The sequence below is a fragment of the Staurois parvus genome, unplaced genomic scaffold, assembly GCF_062004578.1.
Source record: "Staurois parvus isolate SC_StPar_1 unplaced genomic scaffold, SC_StPar_1.0 ptg000636l, whole genome shotgun sequence".
NCBI lineage: Eukaryota > Metazoa > Chordata > Amphibia > Anura > Ranidae > Staurois > Staurois parvus.
Genome location: NW_028318432.1, coordinates 165,978 through 187,285, shown reverse-complemented (window position 1 = coordinate 187,285; position 21,308 = coordinate 165,978). Strand labels below are relative to the sequence as shown.

The following is a 21,308-nucleotide window of genomic DNA, read 5'->3' as shown; positions in this document are numbered from 1 at the left end:
CATTTTATCTCACCAGTTAACCATGTCACCCTGTCTTTTACTGACTTTCAAACTGAAGACAGAAATTCTAATTGTTCAGAAGATTTTGTAGAGATTTTAGATGGGAACAATTATGGTTCACCGTCCAAAGGTATGTTAAGAATTTATACATGGTTTCATATTGCTAAATATTTATGTATGACAAAGGTATGTAACAGAGTAAGACTGGAGGAAAATGTTACATGGACGCTAAACGGTGTCCGTAGGCTCCATGCACAATGAGTGCTTTATTAACGCTGGTAGCCTTAGCTGTGTAAAGTCACGTTAAAGACGTGCGTTTTTTAGCGTTTTTTCATTAGCGTTTTTGCTCAAAAGAAGTCCAAAAATGCTGGTTTGCCGTGTTGTACGCATTTTGCCGCGTTTTCCCAACTTTTTCAGCATTAGAGCGTTTTTACAGCTAAAAATCTCTAGAAACCCACTAGTCCTGGGTTTTTTTCCAGCCAGAAAACGGCCCTGCCAAAAAATGCTGATTACAGTCTGTGTGCATGTTCACAGGATAACATGCTGGGGGGTTTACTGGCTGTAGAGAAAAGTGCCAGACGCCAAAAACAGCCGCTGTAAACCATCCAGTGTACATGAGGACTCTTCAAATATAATCCATACACAATCTTTGCTTAACGGTCATGACAATAGTTTCTTACTGTGTATTTCTGCCTCCACGTGTACTTCTAAACCCCACAAGCTCTCCTTTTCCCTCTTATTTCTATTTGTTTGGAACAAGCATTGCACATTAGTTGCGGTCATGTGTACTATACATTCCATAGTCCATTTTAGGAGTGAGCAAGAGAAGGTGGCTACGTTCCTACATACAGTGGGACCATGGAGAACAAACATAACCACCCATCAGATCACAGCAGTGAAAAAGATTTGCAGGAGGCAGAGAGCAATAGAACTTTTTTGAGTTCAAAATACATACTTGAATATATATTTTTTTAAAACCGGAGATTAGTATCTCTTTAAAGCCCTTTTTATCTCTTCATACACCTGTCTCCCACATGTTATAATTCAACACACTGAAGTTTGCTTGAAATTGCTTTGAAGTGTATTTCCACATGTGTACTCAAATTTGACCCCCCCCCCCCTTAAAGCGGAGTTCCAGTCGCACTGTGAAAAAATAAAAGTCAGCAGCTACAAAAACTGTAGCTGCTGACTTTTAAAAAACAGCCACTCACCTGCCCCAGGATCCAGCAATGTCCTCCCCACAGCCCATTTCACCAGTTGTCTTCTCTCCCCAGTTCCGGCATCTTCAGTGTGGGCACCCGGCTGTGACAGATTGCGGCTTCACAGCCGGGTGCCCACTGCACGTGTGCGAGAAGTGCTGTGTTTTGTGAATGGGCCCATAGTCTTCTGGGACCTGTCATGTGTCCCAGAAGACTACGGGGAGGGAGGGTAGGAGGACAACTTCTGCTTCCGATCGCCTAGGTGATCCCAGTGGAAGTGGGAGCAGGTAACTGTCAATTTCGGGTACCAGCTCCCCAAAGGTGCCAATCCTTAATGGGGAGCGGGGGACCAATCTTTAAAGCGGAACTTCCCCTTTTGGGTGGAGCTCCGCTTTAATGTTTGTTACATCTTCCCAGTCACACAGCCTGCCTAAGAATATTTTTTTTAAAAATCGCATACCTGTCCAGTTGTTTCTTTGGAGAAGGTTTATACATAGGACTCTAAGCCCCGGTTCACACTGATGCAATTTCTCAACCATTCCAGAATGACGGAATCACATGACAATTGAAAGAACATGATTTTCTATGAAGGCCGTTCACATGTATGCAGTGCAATTGCGATGCGATTTTAAAAAGGGTCCTGTGTGTCTTTGGAGCAGTGCAGTGTGATTTTGAACTCCATAGACATTTATGTAAATTGCATATGAAACGCGTATCTGTTCAGAGATAAGGCTTGCTGTGTTCCTGCGAGAGAGAGAGAGAGAGAGAGAGAGAGAGAGAGAGAGAGAGAGAGAGAGAGAGAGAGAGAGAGAGAGAGAGAGAGACCAGGGCATACATCTAAAATGTAGCTGCATGCAGATATGCATCCAACATGATTCCTGAACTTGTGCTTCAGTGGCCTGTGCTGGAAGAGCTTAGTAATAGCCACACCCCTTAGCACAAGTGTCCGACTTGTATAGTGAAGAAGGGGATGTATGTTTCTGACCAGATCTTTCCCTCTCTTATTGTGTCTTTTATATAAGTCTCTAGTCACAAGATATACTGTATGCCTTGCCCTCCCTCAAAGCCATAATAAACTGCCATTCTTCCACAGCTACAGTATCTCCCAGAAGTGAGTACACCCCTCACATGTTTGTAAATATTTTATTATATCTTTTCATGTGACACTTTGCTACATTGTAAAGTAGTGAGTGTACAGCTTGTATAAAAGTGTAAATATGCTGTCCCCTCAAAATAGCTCAACACACAGCCATTAATGTCTAAACCGCTGGAAACAAAAGTGAGTACACCCCTAAGTGAAAATCTCCAAATTGGGCCCAAAGTGTCAATATTTTGTGTGGCCACCATTATTTTTCCAGCACTGCCTTAACCCTCTTGGGCATGGAGTTCACCAGAGCTTCACAGGTTGCCATTGGAGTCCTCTTTCACTCCTCCATGACAACATCACGGAGCTGGTGGATGTTAGAGACCTTGCGCTTCTCCACCTTCCATTTGAGGATGCCCCACAGATGCTCAATAGGGTTTAGGTCTGGAGACATGCTTGGCCAGTCCATCACCTTTACCCTCAGCTTCTGTAGCAGGGCAGTGGTCATCTTGGAGGTGTGTTTGGGGTCGTTATCATGTTGGAATACTGTCCTGCGGCCCAGTCTCCAAGGGGAGGGGATCATGCTCTGCTTCAGTATGTCACAGTACATGTTGGCATTCGTGGTTCCCTGAATGAACTGTAGCTCCCCAGTGCCGGCAGCACTCATACAGCCGCAGACCATGACACTCCCACCACCATGCTTGACTGCAGGCAAGACACACTTATATAAATATAATAAAATATTTACAAAAATGTGAGGGGTGTACTCACTTCTGTAAGATACTGTATACACAGGGGCAGACTGCCCCAATGGAGCACTGCAGGATCCCTCAGCCAAGTGTGCAGAGCAAAAACATCGCTAAAACGAATGAGTGGGGGTTGATGAATTCTCTCACTCATTGATTTTGATGATGTTTTTGCTCTACAAATACAGTGCATAATTGACAACTCACTAGGCTAATCGTTACAGATCATGGCCTGCTCCGCTGTGACCCCAGCTCACCCACCTCCATGATGGTATTGAAAGGGCCTTCAGCAGCATCTGAAGGTGGGTGTGCTGTGTAACAGAGGGGCAGGCCATGATCTGTAATTGACAAATTAGCAAGTTGTGAATTACAGTGTGCGTCACTGAGGGACCGGCCCTCCTTCAAATATCAAGGTGGAGAAAAGCTGAACAATGGTCAGCCATGAGACACAGGGTCGAGGTAGTCTGGAATAAGCCATATGAAGACCCAGTAGGTAGACTGAGAAAAGCATCTTCCTCAATAGTTGCGGAGCCCATAATTCCTTCAGCTGTCAGAATTTTTTTTCTGCACAAAGCTACTACATGGCAGATTCTGGCTCTTCGCCTTTGCAAATTCTAAACCCAACACAATAATCTTCAGTGCAGTACTCCCTCATTCTCCCTTTTTTCCAGTGGGCCCCAATGTCCCAGGCCACCTCTGGCTATACTCATACTGTACATTGACTCTAAATTATGGAGCATTCAAGAGGTAGAGTGAAACCAATCTTCTATAAAAGTGAAGACTTGTGAGCTGCTATATAAGTGATAAATAGTCCTAAGTGCTGATTGTGAATCGCTTGCACCTAACACATACTCATACTAGTGCGTCAAACCAATACTAAATATCAATGTGCTGCGCTTCACTCAAAATTTCTAAATTCAAATGGTAAATACATCCAAGTGGTTCTATTGATAATAAGTGCCAATATAGTATATTAAATAAATAAAACAACCAATATCAATAACCAAAATCAATGTCCATATACATGTCAAAAAAGTCCATATATACTTCAGAAATACGTAAAATAAAATAAATATCTAGTGCTTCTTAACTGATCTCTTGTGTGAAAATAAGGTGAGAGCACAACCCCACCGATTGTGCTCTCACCTCAAAAATATGACCAAACCGTTAAGTAAGGTCATATAGCACTTGTGTCCCTTTAAATAGGCCAAAATGTGGATGGGATGGTATCCTGCTGTTTGGGATCCCCCTTCACTTGATCGATAGGCTCTCCTTCCATGGTGCTTTATATAGAGGAATAATCAAATCATAGTGTTTTATCCTTCAGCAGCAACAAGGAATTCATTTAGCTCACAGGATTTTCCCAAAGGTTAGCACAGTCCAACTCTGGCTGTTTTGACAGCTCCCAGCATACATGTATATGGACATTGATTTTGGTTATTGATATTGGTTGTTTTATTTATTTAATATACTATATTGGCACTTATTATTAATAGAAGCACTTGGATGTATTTATCATTTGAATTTAGAAATTTTGACTGAAGCGCAGCACATTTTTGATATTTAGAAACCATTATTCTGCTTTGGAGTGACAGTTGAGTGCTACTGGCAACATTTCCAGTCTCATCCAGGGAAATGGATCATACCAATATATTAGGTGTACTCTAGTCAGAGTGAATAAAAAACTGATTGTACAGTATGTGCATTTGACCTTTTCACTTTCCTTTTTTATAAAGGACGTTACTGTGGTCAGCGAATCCCTCAACCTGTTACATCGTTCAGCAATGCCCTTGTGATAAAATTTGTCTCCAATAGTTACACAGCATATAAAGGATTCCGTGCTACCTACTCTGCATCAACCTCAGGTAGGAGTCATCATGTTTACTTTTAACTGCATAACATGTGCTCTTGTCTTTTGAATAATAAATACAGAAAGGTGCTAGTGCTAACTAAGGAAACCTCCGACAATACCTCAGAATTCTAAGAACTGAGCGAATGAGTCAGAATTCTAATGTGATATCTCTCTACTAACCATGTGTATGTGAAGCAGGTGAGGCCGGGTTTTTGATACGGTGGATAAAAGTGAGAAATTCTGTCATTTTTTATTACTGTCCCTGTGTCTCTTTGCAGAGATTTTCCTTCACTTGCCACCCCAGAGTCACCAGAATAAGAAATGGGAGCATGGAGGACAGGAAGACAAGAATATTAGAAAACTGACCGACGTTACAACCCTTCCCCACTCCACTGAAGAAATGTGCTTTTGATGTTGTCTGTGTCCCCATCAGAGAGAGATCCCTTCTTGTGACTCCCTGTCATAGGTTGAAATCTCTCTAATGGGAATGCAGACAACAATAAAATCTGACAGAAGTTCTAACCATTTCCTCTTTTTACAAACCACCAGGCCAGAGTTAGACTTTAAGGATACCATGTCGCCTGACCATACATAACTAAGAATTGGTCACCAGGAGGTAACCCTCTCCTCCATAAAGCGGAGCTCCACCCAAAAGGGGAATTCCGCCTTAAGGCTTTGTCCCCCGCTCCCCGTTAAGGATTGGTACCTTTTAGGGGGGGGTACCCGAATGACAGGTACCCACTCCCACTTCCGCTGCGATAGCCTAGGCCAGTGTTTCTCAACCTTTAGGCATCCTTTAAGATTATGGACAGTCCCGAGGCACCCTTTAAAATTATAGACAGTTTTGAGGCACCCCATTCTAAAATGGGGTGCCTCAAGACTGTCCATAATTTTAAAAGGGCCCCCCATTCTAAAATGTGAAAAGCTAATAATTTTATATAACGCAGCAACATCCACACATGTAGGACACTCAACATTTGAGGTGATTTATTCTTCCAAAGAAAATACATTTTTTCACACTGGTAATGAGTAGTATTCCAATGTTTCTCTTCTCCCTCAGTTTTTCTCCATCACTGAGCTAATGTGACCCCAGCACTGATTACGAGGGGCAGGGGAGGATCAAACTAGGATGCTATACAGGCAGCTGACATCCTCCTTATCAACTGATGATGTCATTGGTTGTCAGGACGCAGGCGGCTAGAAGGTTGTAATGGTGCACAATGAAAACCTGTGGCTTTGTGTAACTAAAAGGCAGGCTTGTTCCACCCGCTGGCGTTTTTAGACATTTTGCTAAGGCACACCTGAAGAAACCTCAAGGCACCCTGATTGAGAAAGGCTGCCCTAGGCGATCAGAAGCAGAAGTTGTCCTCCCCTCTCTGTAGTCTTCTGGGACACGTGACCACGTGACACGTGGTGCAGGACCATTCACAAAGCGCAGCACAACTCACGCATGCACGGTGGGCACATGGCTGTGAAGCCACAAGTTGTCACAGCCAGATGCCCATACTGAAGATGCCAGCGCCAGGGACACAGGATGGCTGATGAACCCAGCCGATGTGAGGACACCACAGGATCGTGGGACAGGTAAGTGGCTGTTTTTTTAAAAGTCAGCAGCTACAGTTTTTGTATCTGCTGACATTTTTGTTTTGTTTTTAATTTTGTTGCCAGACCAGTCATTTTACCAAAAATCTTCTCATAAGATCATATGTGCATTTAAAGTGGTTATAAAGGCTCCAGTTTTTTTATGCATGAAGGTAAATAATCTTCTGTGTGATTTGCCGGTTCATAATGTCCTTCCCCTCTATTAAAAGGATGTCGGGGCTGGACAGGAAAGGGATTAAACAAAAGGAAAGCGTAAATCAGATTGGATGGGCAGCACCATCATTTTGTCTTAGCTCTAGAGCAGGGTTTCTCAACTAAGCTTCCTCCAGAGGTTGCTAGGGGTTCCTTGAGCAATGAGCAATTTTTACCTCTCAGATAAGTTCCCACTGACACCATTGATCTTTTTAGCTATCTGTACGGGGGGTAATTCTTCCCAATGACAACAAGTGTAAGGAGCATTCTTCCCAATGACCATCTTACTAATGTATCATGAGTTATAGATGTAGTCATTTTTAAAGGGGTTCCTTGAGATTGGAAAGTTATTTCAAAGGTTCCTCCAGGGCAGCTGTTAGGAACCTCGGGGCCCCCTAAAGTCAACCTGACAGAAGAAAACACAGTTTATTATGATTCAGTTATGAATGAACACAGTGAGTGATTGGTACCGATCGCTCATTTTGTTCATTTAGAAACGGAAGGGGCTGACAGTGGGAAGGAAAGGAGGGAATACGGCAGCACTACTGGGGTGGAGGCACACAGGGGGACCAGAGCAGCAGGGGTAAACATATGGTGCAAAGGGAGAGTGAAGGGTGCGGTGGGGAGGCAATTACTGGAAACGATCCTCTGTATGTCTCTCCGTGCAGCAGCTGAAAGCCAGCGGGAGGGAAAGGAGAAGAAACCAGCTTTCAGCTGCTGCAGAGAGAACCATACAGGGGATCGGTTCCAGTAACCCCCCCCCCAACTCTGTGTCAATCACCCTCCCTGCCCATGTCCAATTCACCCAGCTGCTAGTGCCCCCTGGGACTTATCCACAGCCCTGGGTTCCTCTGTGTTGAAAAGTTTGATTGTACGCCCCTTGAGGGTTAGGGACTGATGTGAATGTACAATAGATATATAAAGCGCTGCGTAAATTGACGGCGCTATATAAGTACCTGTAATAAATAAATAAATAAAAAGTTTGAGAAAGACTGCTGTAGACTGTGCCCAGACATCCTATAGTCTGATGATATTTATTCTCTGTTTCTTCAGCCTGTGGAGGTGATTTACACACGGAGAACGGCGCCTTCAACAGCCCGGCCTATCCAAAAGAGTATCCAGAAAATCTGGAGTGTATTTGGAACATCATCAGTGCTCCTGGTAACCGTCTCGCACTGTCTTTCATGTAAGTCCCTCCCTATCGATCTTCATATTGTTCTCACCTTAATGACCTTATGGGAAGGAAGTGCTGCATCTGGCAGGAAAAGTCTTTAACAGATGTTTCAACATGAAACGCAACCTGGAAGGAATACAAATCACGGTGCTGAGACTCGTAGGATTTCTCCCACTAAATACAAGACGTACAGCTGTGACACTACTATCAATCTTTTACAGGACACACAGGCCAGGCTGGTTCACTCGGGACGCATAATGTGATATCTGCTAGAGACTGACACATTTTATCAAAAGACCTCAGATAAATATTGTGTGGGCTCCCTACACCAGGTGGTCAGATTCTAGATTTCCAATATATTGTATAGAGGCGAGCGCTAGTGATGATTATAGAGCAGCTAGCACGCAAGGTATAGGTAACAATCCCCACAAGTATATGTATTCAAAGGTGCAGCGCTAAAAAAACAAAGTAAATGTATCAAGTGGAACAATAAAGTGCAACACATAAATATATATAAAGATTTGCGAATATATAAAAACAGGAAATCTGCAAATGGTAGAAAAATAATGTCCGTGAGTAAATGTGATAATAAGTGCACTAAAGTGCAATTGAATTGATCAATCGATAGTATTATTATTGATATTCATGGTTGCACGTAACTCATTTGTGAAATATTAGAATCATAGGTCCATACAACAACTGTGTTCAAATAATGTCCTTATATTCATTAAGTGCAATCTTGGAAAGTGCAAAAATGCTACGCAAAAAGCAATGCAGAAACACCTCAAACGCAACCTGCATAGGTGTGAACCTACACTTACTGGCTATCATATTTTGACTGTTCCAGCAGCTGTGAAAAAACCCAAAGAGTTGGGTCCCATTCACATTTTGCATAGCAGGAACTTGCGTTCTCACTCGTGGTTTTGTGTGGAGGATTTTCACGTTATTCTGCGTGTCAGGCATAGGGCAGTCCATTTACTTCAAACAGCTGCCCTATGCACATTTATCGCCTATAAGAAACTCCTGCTGTTTTTTGAACGACAAGCTTCACGCAATTTTAAAAATTGCGTTTTGCTGCAATTTCATTGTTGTGCAACAATCGTGGCAAAATTGCACCATGTTTGGGGTGCCATTTAAAATGAATGGCATCTAAACACACGTTTGCACATTTTGCACCAGTTGCCACGAGATTTCCGTCTGCAATTGCAAATCGTGAAGTGTGAATGGGGCCTGACTGTATCCTATTGGCTGCACTCACTGTTTAGCTGTTTTCTACCCGGCTCATTCAACTTTCAAATGAAAATTTGCTGAGCCAGTTGGTGCCTACAGGTCACCCATGACTCAAATTTCATTGGCTTTAGCCATACACTGGTGATTAGATCTTTTTGCTTCTGAGAAATGTATAGGGTTAGTTCAGCTTTAATTACATAAAACAAAACTACACATGCAGTACAGCTTTAACCACTCGCCTACTGGGCACTTTCACCCCCTTCCTGTCCAGGCCAATTTTCAGCTTTCAGAGCTGTCACACTTTGAATGACTATTGCACAGTCATGCACCACTGCACCCAAACAATTTTTTTCATTTATTTGAGACATAGAACTTTCATTTGGTGGTATTTAATAAGCACTGTTTTTTTTATTTTTTTGCTAAACAAATGCAAAAAGAAGGAAATTTTTGGGGAAAAAAAAGTTTTTCTTAGCTTCTGTTATAAAATTTTGTAACTAAATAGTTTTTCGCTTTCACTGATGTGCGCTGATGAAGCTGCACTGATAGGCAGCACTAATTGGCTGCACTGATGGGCACTGACAGGCATCACTGATGGGCAATGATATGTGGCACTGATAGGCAGCAATGATGGGCACTGATAGGTGGCACTGATGGGTACTAAGACTACACTGATGAGGAAGTACTGATAGGTGGCACTGATGGATACTAAGACTACACTGATGAGGAAGTACTGATAGGTGGCACTGATGGGTACTAAGACTACACTGATGAGGAAGTACTGATAGGTGACACTGATTGGCACTGACACACATCACTGGTGGACACTGACAGGAATCACTGATGGGCACTGATATGTGGCAGTGATGGGCACTGATAGATAGCACTGATAGGCAGCAATGATGGGCACTGATAGGTAGCACTGATGGATACTAATAGACTACACTGATGAGGAAGTATTGATTGGCGGCACTGATTGGCACTGACAGGCATCACTGATGGTCACTGACAGGAATCACTGATGGGCACTAATATGTGGCAGTAATGGGCACTGATAGATGGCACTGATAGGTGGCAATGGTGGGCACTGATAGGCATCACTGATGGGCACTGAAAGGCAGCACTGATGGGGCTGCACTGATAATCAGGGCACTGAACATAAACCCTAAAAAGAACCCCTAGACTGCTTTCTAAGCCAATGGAAGAGCAAAGAAAATGCTGTGTACCTGGCTGTGTGTGTTGTAAGGGGGGGGGGGAAATAGGACCAAATTCATCATCAGCTCTTTAGGGGGTGCGCTACACATTTATATTTTACCTTTGATACGATCAATAAGAAGTCTTTATTTTAGTAAACAATATTACTCTTTATGTCCATCAGGTCATTCTCTCTGCAATCCAGTGAAAACTGTTCAAAGGATTATTTGGAAATCAGGGAAGGCAATGCCAGAGGCACGTTTCTGGGGAGATTTTGCGGAGCCAGCTTGCCCAGTAATGTAACTTCTGTTGTCGGCCACATACTCTGGGTTAAGTTTGTGTCTGATGGATCAATAAGTGGATCAGGCTTCAGGCTCTCCTTTTCCCACAGTAAGTAAATGATTACGCTTTCAAGCTTTTCATAAATGATAAAAATGAATATTCCGTTAAAAATAGCATATCAAAACTAGCTTTTACTGCAATATTCAGCTTTACTCCAGAGATCTCCCCCAAGTACCTTTTTCTTCTTCTATATGTCCTCAGTCTAAGGCCTGTTTCACATGGGCTTCAGCTTGAATAAGAGCAGTATGAACAGCAAGCTGTGACAAAGCATTTGCAGAGCTTTCAACAAGCTTTGTTAAAGCTTTTAAAGTACCATTCAGTTCCAATTTGTAAATGCTGAACACAGATCCTAATAAGAGTACTAATTGCCACTTTAAGCAAGCTGCTATCAGGCTTTCAGCAAGCTTCAAGAAGTGCTGAAGCCTGCTAGCAGCTTCTTTAAAGTGGCAATCAGCATTCCCATTAGGATCTGTATTCAACATTTACAAAAAGGGAGCTGAATAGTACTTAAACCTTTAGCAAAGCTTGCTGAAAGCTCTGCAAATGCTTTGTCAACGCTCACTGTTCATACTGCTGTTATAGAAGCTGAAGCCCATGAAACAGACCTAATGGCCTGCATCATTCAACTTGCTTCCTCTAAGCCCAGGTCATTTCCTGGATGCACCTCAGCCTGTGACTGGACAGTATAAAGAGAAGCAGCACAGTGATCATCCCATCTGTCTGTCACTCTTTTCTCTCGCAATCAGCAGGCTTCTTGATAGCACATGAACTAATTGGCTCTTTGTGCTGCTTCTTCCTCTAACTTTACAGCCTTGCTGTACAGGCAGTGCAAGAGGCTGATACCAGGTCAAATTCCGGTACTTAAAATGTTTGCATTTAAATAATATATTTAATTATGTATTAATGATTACAAATCTGCAATAATTTGTATTTAACTAAAACAACATGGCAGTAGCACAAATGAATACTAAGTTTACTATGTTCTTTAAATAACAATAAGTGTTTTAAAAATACTTTCACACTTTAATGCATGGTCAGGGTCAGTGTAAAGCTGGCCATAGATGGACTGAAATTTGGCCAGGTACATACATCTATCCATATACTGTATATATAGTGTGTATATAAATAAATATATACAGTGTGTGTGCATGTGTGTGTGTGTATATATATATATATATATATATATATATATATATATATATATATACACACACATATACATACAGTTAGGTCCATATATATTTGGACACAGGCACTATTTTAGTTTTTTCAAGTATTTACCAAAACATATTCAAGCTATATATAACGAGTTATATAACCAAAAGTAATTGGACAATTGAATCAAAAGCTGTTTCCTGGCAAGGTGTGGGCTACTCCTTCATTATTTTTTCATGAATTAAGCAGGTAAAAGATCTGGAGTTGATTCCAAGTGTGGTATTTTCATTTGGAATCTATTGCTGTGAACCTACATCATGCGTTCAAAGGAGCTGTCCATGCAAGTGAAATAGGCCATTGTAAGGCTTCAAAAATGAAAGAAATCTGGGACGCCATGGTCCGATCGCCATTGGGAGTGGAAATTGCTGGCTGCTTTGGGCTTTTTTCTCCTGAGCGTGTTGCGTTGATGCCGCCATGGTCTCGCCCCTTTTGAAAATACATTCACAAAATGTTCAAGGCTTCAATTCGCTTCAGAAACGGGCTAAAGTTTTTCATCACCTCAAATCGCAACAAATTGATGTGGTATGTCTACAGGAGAGCAGGTTTTCTCAGTCCTCCGCTCCACGTTATCTTTCACCTCACTATCCCATCTTTTACACGGCTCCTGAGAAGCGTCGGGGTGTACTGATAGCTTTTAAACGCAATCTCCCCTTTGTCTGTGCTAGGAATATAGCGGACCCCACGGGCAGGTATTTGCTTCTGCAAGGCACCCTCTGGGACCAGGAGGTTACCTTTGTCTCTTACTACGCGCCTAACCGTTTTCAGCATAAATTCTTTTCGCATCTTTGCACCATTGTTTCCCGACACTCTAAGGGTCTTCTTGTTATGGGGGATTCGAATGTTACCTTGGATTCCACATTGGATAGGCGCTACGCACGGGGGGCGACCCCCTCTCATGACTTGGTGCTGGAGGAACGTATGCGCTCTCTTTTGCGGACGGCGGGGCTAGCGGACGTCTGGAGGGAACTTCACCCAACTGAACGCGACTTTACGTTCTATTCCAATCCTCATGACAGTTTTTGTAGAATTGATCATATATTCATGCAGGTCCAGCAGCTTCCCAAGGGTCCAGCGGATAACTATTCCCTCCTCACCCTGGTCGGACCATGATCCCTTGGTACTCCTCCTTGCCCTTTCTGGGTCAGAATGGCGCCCTTTTCATTAGCGCTTCAATGACTCTTTATTGACCACTCAGGCTACCTGCCAACAAATAGAATTTTTTTTTACGGACATACTTCATGGAAAACTCGGGATCGGTCTCTTCGGCAGTGCCCCTATGGGAAGCTCATAAGGCCACGGTGCGGGGTCATGTTATACAGCTAGCGGCGGTCCGGAAGCGGGAGCAGGAACGCCGACTCTTGGAGCTTCATTCTCTCCTGGCCTCTGCGGATGCGCGTTGGAAGTCATCTCCATCCGTGGCCCATAAACGCACTCGGGACGCTCTGGCAACAGAGTTGGACCTCCTTGCCTCTTCGGAGGCGGAACGGGCCCTGCATTGGACCAAACGCAAATTATATTCCTGTGCTAATAAGCCCGGTCCCATGCTAGCCAGGAAACTCAATTCCGTGGGGAAACCCCATAAACCGATTCGACTGCGACTTTCCACGGGTGGCTGTACTTCTAATCCCCAGCAGATTGTTTCCCGATTCTCGGATTTCCTTTCGCGCCTCTATGCTGCCCCAGATCCCTTCCCTGTGGCCCAGGCAGAGGCATTCTTTCAAGACCTCCATCTTCCTGGATTAACCGAGGCAGCACAGGTGGCCCTCAACGCTGGTGTCACCATACCGGAAGTGCTCCAAGCGATCAAATCTTTACGGTCCACCGCGGCCCCAGGTCCCGACGGCTTCTCCGGTCTCTATTATAAGAAATTCTCGGCCCTGTTGGCTCCCTTTTTAGCTGACTATTTCAATGAGTTACGACGAGGCTCCTTGCCCTCTCCGGACGCGCTTAGGGCACATATCCCCATGATTCCTAAGACGACCGATGATGTCCAGGAACCGCAAGCCTTCCGACCCATTTCTCTTCTTAATGAAGACCTGAAGATATTGGGCAAGATCCTTAGTTTTCGCATCAATAAATATTTGTGTATCCTGGTCCACAGGGACCAAGTAGGGTTCGTCCCCGGGAGGCAGGCGGGTGATAACGTCCATAAGGTGGTCCATCTTATACATTTTCTGCAACAGCGGAAAATCCTGGGATTCTTACTGTCCTTAGACATATATAAAGCTTTTGATTCTCTATCCTGGGAATATCTGCGGTTTGTGCTGTCTCGTTGGGGTTTCGGGGATTCTATTCTCTCTTGGATTCAAGCCTTGTATTCTTTTCCTTCAGCCTCCGTTAAATATGCTGGGTATTTCTCGGATCCCTTTCCTGTTGGGCGAGGGACGAGACAGGGCTGCCCGCTGTCCCCGGCGCTCTTTGTCCTGGCGCTTGAGCCGCTGGCTTTAGCGCTCCGGACCGATTGCAATGTATCGGGGGTTCCATACGCGGGACAGGAGTTTAAGCTGAGCCTCTTTGCGGTTGATGCCCTTTTGACCCTTACTAATCCTCTGACGACGCTTCCTAACTTGCAGCGGGTTCTTGAGCGCTTCTCCTTGATTTCGGGTCTACGTATTAACTTGGATAACACCGTCGCTCCCAATATTACTTTGGCTTCAGATTTGGTTTCGCGCCTACAATCCCACTTCCCTTACCGGTGGACTTCCTCTTCTCTTGAATACTTGGGCATTCGCTTGACCCCCATCTATGACTCCCTTTTTGCTGCAAATTATTATCCCTTGCTTAGCTCTCTATCTTCTCTTATGCATTCCTGGCAATTTCCGCACCTGTCTTGGATAGGACGGGTTCATTCAGTGAAAATGACCATCTTGCCGAAATTGTTATATTATTTTCGCACCCTCCCAGTGTGGGTACCCCCTCATTTCCTTCGGTTGCTTCAGGCGAAGTTTATGCGTTTCATCTGGGCCAATAAGCACCCCAGAGTCTCCAGAAATATGCTCTTTGCTCATAGACTCCAGGGTGGTCTTGGGGTACCCAATGTAACTAAGTATTATCAGGCGAGCCAGATTGCCCCGCTGTCTATGTTGCATGCTTCCTCCGACGTTCCTCTCTGGGTCCTGCTGGAACTACCTAATTGTGCCCATATCGCACTGTTGACGCTTCTATGGCTTCCCCCTGCCCTGCGCCCTATGGTGCTGAGTCCGATGTTGCTCCATGGCTTACAAGTCTGGGACTCGGTACATTACTCCAGTGGCCTGATGTCACCCTTTCTGCCCTTGCTTCCAATTATTAACAACCCTCTTTTCCCACTGGGTCTAGATCACCCGAGGGCATTTTCTTGGTGAGTGGCTCATGGTTTCTCACAGGTGCGACACTTTTTGATTTTTCGGTCCTTCCCTACCTGGAATTTTCTTCGGGAGTCCCGTGATGTTCCCCCAGCGGACTTTTTTAAATACCTTCAATTGCGGCACTGGCTACTCTCGCTGCGGAACACTTCTGCTTTCCCTTATCAGAAATCTGCCTTTGAACAACTTTGTTAGCAGCGTCCGGGCGCCCCGGGCCTTATCTCCCTTCTTTATGCAGCTTTGAACAGACGCTCATCGCACACTTCTCTTTCATATGTTGTTCAGTGGGAGCGCGACCTGGGAGTGGCTGTGGATCCGGAGGACTGGAATAAGGCCTGGTCACTCATAGCTAAATGTTCATTTAATACGACCACGCTGGAAGCAGCCTGTAAGGTATTGTTTTGTTGGTATTGGGTTCCGGCTCGTCTGGCCCAGGCTAACCCTGCCTGTAGTGATCGATGTTTTCGGGGTTGTGGCCATCGTGGTGATGTACTGCATATCTGGTGGTCATGCCCGAGGTTGGTTCGTTTTTGGTCTCCTGTGTTTGGCCTCCTTTTCACTTTGTTCCATCTCTCCATACACCGGGATGCTCGGTATGCTTTGCTTCATTGCCCCATACCGGGCCTCTTGGCTCGTCAGCAGTGGTTGGCTTCCTATTTGTTTTTATCGGCCACTAGGACAATTGCTCAGGCCTGGAAGAGTCCGTTTGTCCTTTTTCAGGGGGTGCGGGATCGTATGACTACTATGATGCTCAATGAACAGATGTCGAGTATATGCAACGACTCTCAACGTAAATCTTTGAAAATATGGGAGCCGTGGTTGCAATATGCCTTTCCCATGCTCCCCCCTGCCAGTGTGGGGAGGTAATGGAGTTTGGTATTGGCGGTCGGTATTGGCGCTCATGGACCTCTGCTCTTTGGTGTGTGTTTTTTTTTTTTTTTCTTCTCTTCTTCTCTCTTTTTCTGTTTGTTTTGGTGTGACAGTGGACAGCTGTCTTTAGTTGTGATAGTCAAAGTTTCACTGATGTTATTGTAACTTATGTGCCATTGATAGCCCCTGCGTGGGCATACGTTTTGCCTTGTTGGAGTTAGAGCGTTGTTTTCCCTATTATGCCTTTTTTTTATCGGTGCAATTGATAGCCCCTGCGTGGGCGTGTTTTGTTGCCTCTGTTTTCTACTGTTTAAAATTAATAAAAACCATTGAAATACAAAAAAAAAAATGAAACAAATCCATCAGAGAGATAGCGGCAACATTAGGAGTGGCCAAATCAACAGTTTGGTACATTCTGAGGAAAGAAGAACGCACTGGTGAGCTCAGCAACATAAAAAGGCATGAACGTCCACAGAAGACAACAGTGGTGGATGATCGCAGGATCCTCTCTATGGTAAAGAAAAACCTGTTCACAACACTCAGACAAGTGAAGGACACTCTCCAGGAGGTGGGTTTATCATTGTCAAAGTCTACAATCAAGAAAAGACTTCATGAGAGCAAATACAGAGGGTTCACCACCAGGTGCAAACCATTCATAAGCCTGAAGAATAGAAAATCCAGATTAGACTTTACCCAAAAAAATCTAAAAAAGCCAGACCAGTTCTGGAAAAGCATTCTTTGGACAGATGAAGCTCAAATTAATCTGTACCAGAATGACGGGAAGAAAGAAGTGTGGAGAAGTCTTGGAACAGCTCATGATCCAAAGCACACAATGTCATCTGTAAAACATGGTAGAGGCAGTGTGATGGCATGGGCATGCATTACTTCCAGTGGCACTGGGTCATTGGTGTTTATTGATGATGTGACAGAAGCAGTCGGTTTAATTCTGCAGTGTTTAGAGATATACTGTCAGCCCAGATTCAGCCAAATGCAGCAAAGTTGATTGGATGGCGCTTCACAGTACAGATGGACAATGATCCAAAGTACACTGCAAATGCAACCCAGGAGCTTTTGAAGGCAAAAAAGTAGAATATTCTGCAATGGCCGAGTAAATCACCTGATCTCAACCCAATTGAACATGCATTTCACTTGTTGAAGGCAAAACTAAAGGCAGAAAGACCCACAAACAAAGAACAACTGAAGACAGTTGCAGTTAGAGCCTGGCAAAGCATCAGAAAAGAGGAAACCCAGTCTTTGGTAATGTCCAGACTTCAGGCAGTCATTGCCAGTAAAGGATTCTCAACAAAATATTACAAATCAACATTGTATTTATGATTATATTCAATTGTCCAATTCATTTTGGTCCCTTGAAAAAGGGGGAATGGCTACTCTTAAGAGCTGTAATTCCTGAACCCTTCCTCCAATTTGGATGTACATACCCTCACATTAAACCTGAGAGTGTGCACTTTCAGCCCATATCCATTATATAACTATAGCTTGAATATGTTTTGGCAAATACCTGAAAGAACTAAAATTGTGCCTGTGTCCAAATATATGGACCTAACTCTGTGTGTGTGTGTGTGTGTGTGTGTGTGTGTGTGTGTGTGTGTGCATATATATGCAGAAAAGTGTTTATTTTTCGATGTTTGTGTCCCCTCTGGAGACATCTCCCTTCCCTTCACTTTCTGTCTAAACTACTGCCCTTGCTGGGGTTGGAAGGGGGGAATGGTGCTAACTCTTCTCCATGGAAAAATGGCTGCAGATCCTCTCTGAAGGACTGCTTTCTAGAATTTTATGATACATTTCTCCAGTAAATACGTGAGTGCAGTGTAGTATAGAAATTAGAAATATAGAAACTATATGCAGAGCCTGGCACTGAAGACATTTAATCAAATAGGTATTTTTTGGCTCAGATGTTTCCTTGTACTCAGTCTTCCTTGTTCCTGGCCTGCAGGTGTTCTTTTTATCACTTTCTGTTTCAGTGACAATGGTTATCAGGACAAATAGAGCGATCACACATTGGTGGTCAAAGTGTTAACCCCCCTTTCCCATCCCTCCTCTTGCCTGGCTATCATGGCAGGGAAATGCTTTGGGCCGCATATTGAGCACCAGGGATATACTGTACGCACTTTGAAGTGTATAACAGGGCAAAATGAAGAAAAATGAACGCTGTACACATCTGCAATACATGCACGTTTCTTTGTGTTTTATCCCCTTTGGCTAGACTCACCCTGTTAACACATACATGCTAACCTGTGTTATTCAGCACATTATTGTACCATCCACTATGGCAGCTTGTTCATTTCAATGGGCTGTCTAATGCACCAAAATGCACTGAAACAGGTGCATGCACTGTGATGTAATATACCACAGAGCCATGCATTGTGGAATACAACAGCAAAGATGTATTGGGGTGCCATTATGAATGAATGTTACTTCAGCGCACCAATGAGCATAAAGCAAGTTAAGTGAAAAAATCCTGCACATCCTATAACCACAAAAATTCCCACAAAACAGACAAATGTGTAATATAATAAGTTGTGATCTAACAGCCGTGACAAGCACTGACTTGTTTTCCCACAACACTGGTATAAAATCGTGATTTTAGGTCTAGTGCAATACCGCTAATATTAGTGCAATAATAACATACTGTATGTCACTGTAAAAATGTAAATAATCAAAATTGCAAAAATGAATAAATTTGGTGCAAAAATCAGTTTGTGATGCTTATTAATGACACTTATTATAAAAAGTTCATCAACAGTTTATTATTAATGTGATATCTTCAACTCAGTTATTTCACTTGTGACCACAGGTATTTTCACAGTCTTCCCATACACCACTGTGCTCACAAACTGCTTACCTTAATATTTTCACCTACAGTGTTAGGTCAAACAACACGTCTTAATTTCCAGCAGGTGCTACTCTGGTACATACGATGTCTTCTACACGCTTGTAGTAAGATCTCCCACTTCTCCTGTCCACTAGGGTGTCCGTCTCTCTGGGTGCTCTTTCAGAGTAATTGGATGTGGGGCATACCCATACTGCCATATATACTCACTCCATTGCAATGTAAAAACAAAAGGGGATAGAACATGCAGCCAATAGTATAGTATGATTGTAAAAATGCTTTATTTGCTAAAATCACACTCACATTCTATTAAAAACAAACTGGCATATTATAAATTGTACATGGATACCACTGTGGCTTGTACTGACATCACTTCCAGTCCGAGATCCCACAAGGCTCCTCCCTACACATTAAGTCACGGGTCACATGACTTCATCAGGGCTACCATAGCACAATAGTGTATACTTGTTGGTCTGTCAGAAATGCATTCGTAAATCCTGTTGTGGGCTGACAACACCCAGCATTATTGGGATTTATGTGGTGTAAGCCCTGCCCAGTGTCTTTTGCTAAACTACTCAAACCCTCCATCTAGTCTGTTCTTCACAACACAGAGGCTAAAATAAGAACTAGGAAGGTTAAATAGACTCTTTGAGATTATAAACTGAACTCTTCGGAATTTCTGAAATAACAGACATTAGACGGCGGAGGAGGGGGGGGTGTTCTGTAGCTCAACTGGGACCTTCACACAGTGCTGACAACACTGCTTGAGGTTTCAAGGCAACCAAGGCAGTTGTCAGATCACTACAGGAGATTAAGGAGCTCTCTGGATTTCTAGCAGGTCAACAGGTATTTTTCTGTACTGACTGCATTTTTAAAAGGCTAAATCATGGGGAAACGTTCATCTATTGCAGAGACGTACTGAATGTGTTTTTATTTTGCCCAGACAGATAGAAAATTATTTTTCTTCCAAAATGTATGTATTTATGTGTTATCTATCTATGTATGTACATATACATGTATTCATTTTCATGTTCCAGTGTTTGGGAACAATCTAGAAGGCACCAAAGGACAAATTGCATCTCCTCTTTGGCCCAGAGAATATCCTCATCACTCCAATTACATCTGGAAAATCAATGTGCAATCAGGTCAAATTATTGAGATTAGAGTTCTGCAAATAGATATCGAAGACCAAGAAACCTGCTTCTTTGACAGATTACGGGTAAAGTTTATTTTATTCTTTATAGCCGCTGTGTCAGTTGTTTCCAATCTTTTACTATCAGACTAATAGATGACTGTCTTTTCTGCACTGCAGATATACGATGGTCCTGATGTCCACTACCACATCATTGGCACATACTGTGGAGTCACTCCACCACCCTCCCTGTTCTCCTCCAGCAGTTCATTGACTATCCAGTTCATAAGTGACAGCAGTATAAGTAGAAAAGGCTTTCTGCTGGAGTGGACCACTATCTACCTGTCTCCTGATCCCCTACCCACCATAGCTCCAGGTATGAAATACCCGCCATAGCTCCAGGTATGAAATTTAGGCGGGGGATCCCCTACCCATCATATCTTCAGGTACCAAATACCCTCCATTGCTTCATGTATGAAATGTAGGCAGGTGATCCCCTACCCACTATAGCTCCTGGTATGAAATATAGGCAGCTGATCCCCTACACACCAAATCTCCAGGTATGAAGTGTAGGCAGGTGATCCCCTACCCACCATAGCTCCAGGTATGAAATGTAGGCATGTGATCCCCTACATGCCATAGCTCCAAGTATTAAATACCCGCCATAGCTCCAGGTATGAAATGTAGGCATGCCATCCCCTACATGCCATAGCTCCAGGTATTATATACCCGCATTGCTCCAGGTATGAAGTGTAGGCAGGTGATCCCCTACCCACTATAGCTCCAGGTATGAAATATAGGCAGCTGATCCCCTACACACCAAATCTCCAGGTATGAAGTGTAGGCAGGTGATCCCCTACCCACCATAGCTCCAGGTTTGAAATGTAGGCATGTGATCCCCTACATGCCATAGCTCCAAGTATTAAATACCCGCCATAGCTCCAGGTATGAAATGTAGGCATGTCATCCCCTACATGCTATAGCTCCAGGTATTATATACCCGCATTGCTCCAGGTATGAAGTGTAGGCATGTGATCCCCTACATGTCATAGCTCCAAGTATTAAATACCCGCCATAGTTCCAGGTATGAAATGTAGGCATGTCATCCCCTACATGCCATAGCTCCAGGTATTATATACCCGCATTGCTCCAGGTATGAAGTGTAGGCAGGTGATCCCCTACCCACCATAGCTCCAGGTATGAAATGTAGACATGTGATCCCCTACATGCCATAGCTCCAAGTATTAAATACCCGCCATAGCTCCAGGTATGAAATGTAGGCAT

The 21,308-nt window shown here is 43.6% G+C and overlaps 1 protein-coding gene across 1 annotated transcript in view; it reads left to right on the top strand.

Moving 5' to 3' along the window:
- Nucleotides 1-21,308, top strand: part of CUBN (cubilin) — a 346,655-nt gene that overhangs the window by 192,154 nt on the left and 133,193 nt on the right. Inside the window, exons 34-39 of the mRNA XM_089693694.1 lie at nucleotides 17-130; nucleotides 4,766-4,894; nucleotides 7,729-7,861; nucleotides 10,455-10,660; nucleotides 19,930-20,111; nucleotides 20,205-20,400. Of these exons, the coding sequence (XP_089549820.1) occupies nucleotides 17-130; nucleotides 4,766-4,894; nucleotides 7,729-7,861; nucleotides 10,455-10,660; nucleotides 19,930-20,111; nucleotides 20,205-20,400 (960 nt within the window). The remainder of the gene's footprint in view (nucleotides 1-16; nucleotides 131-4,765; nucleotides 4,895-7,728; nucleotides 7,862-10,454; nucleotides 10,661-19,929; nucleotides 20,112-20,204; nucleotides 20,401-21,308) is intronic.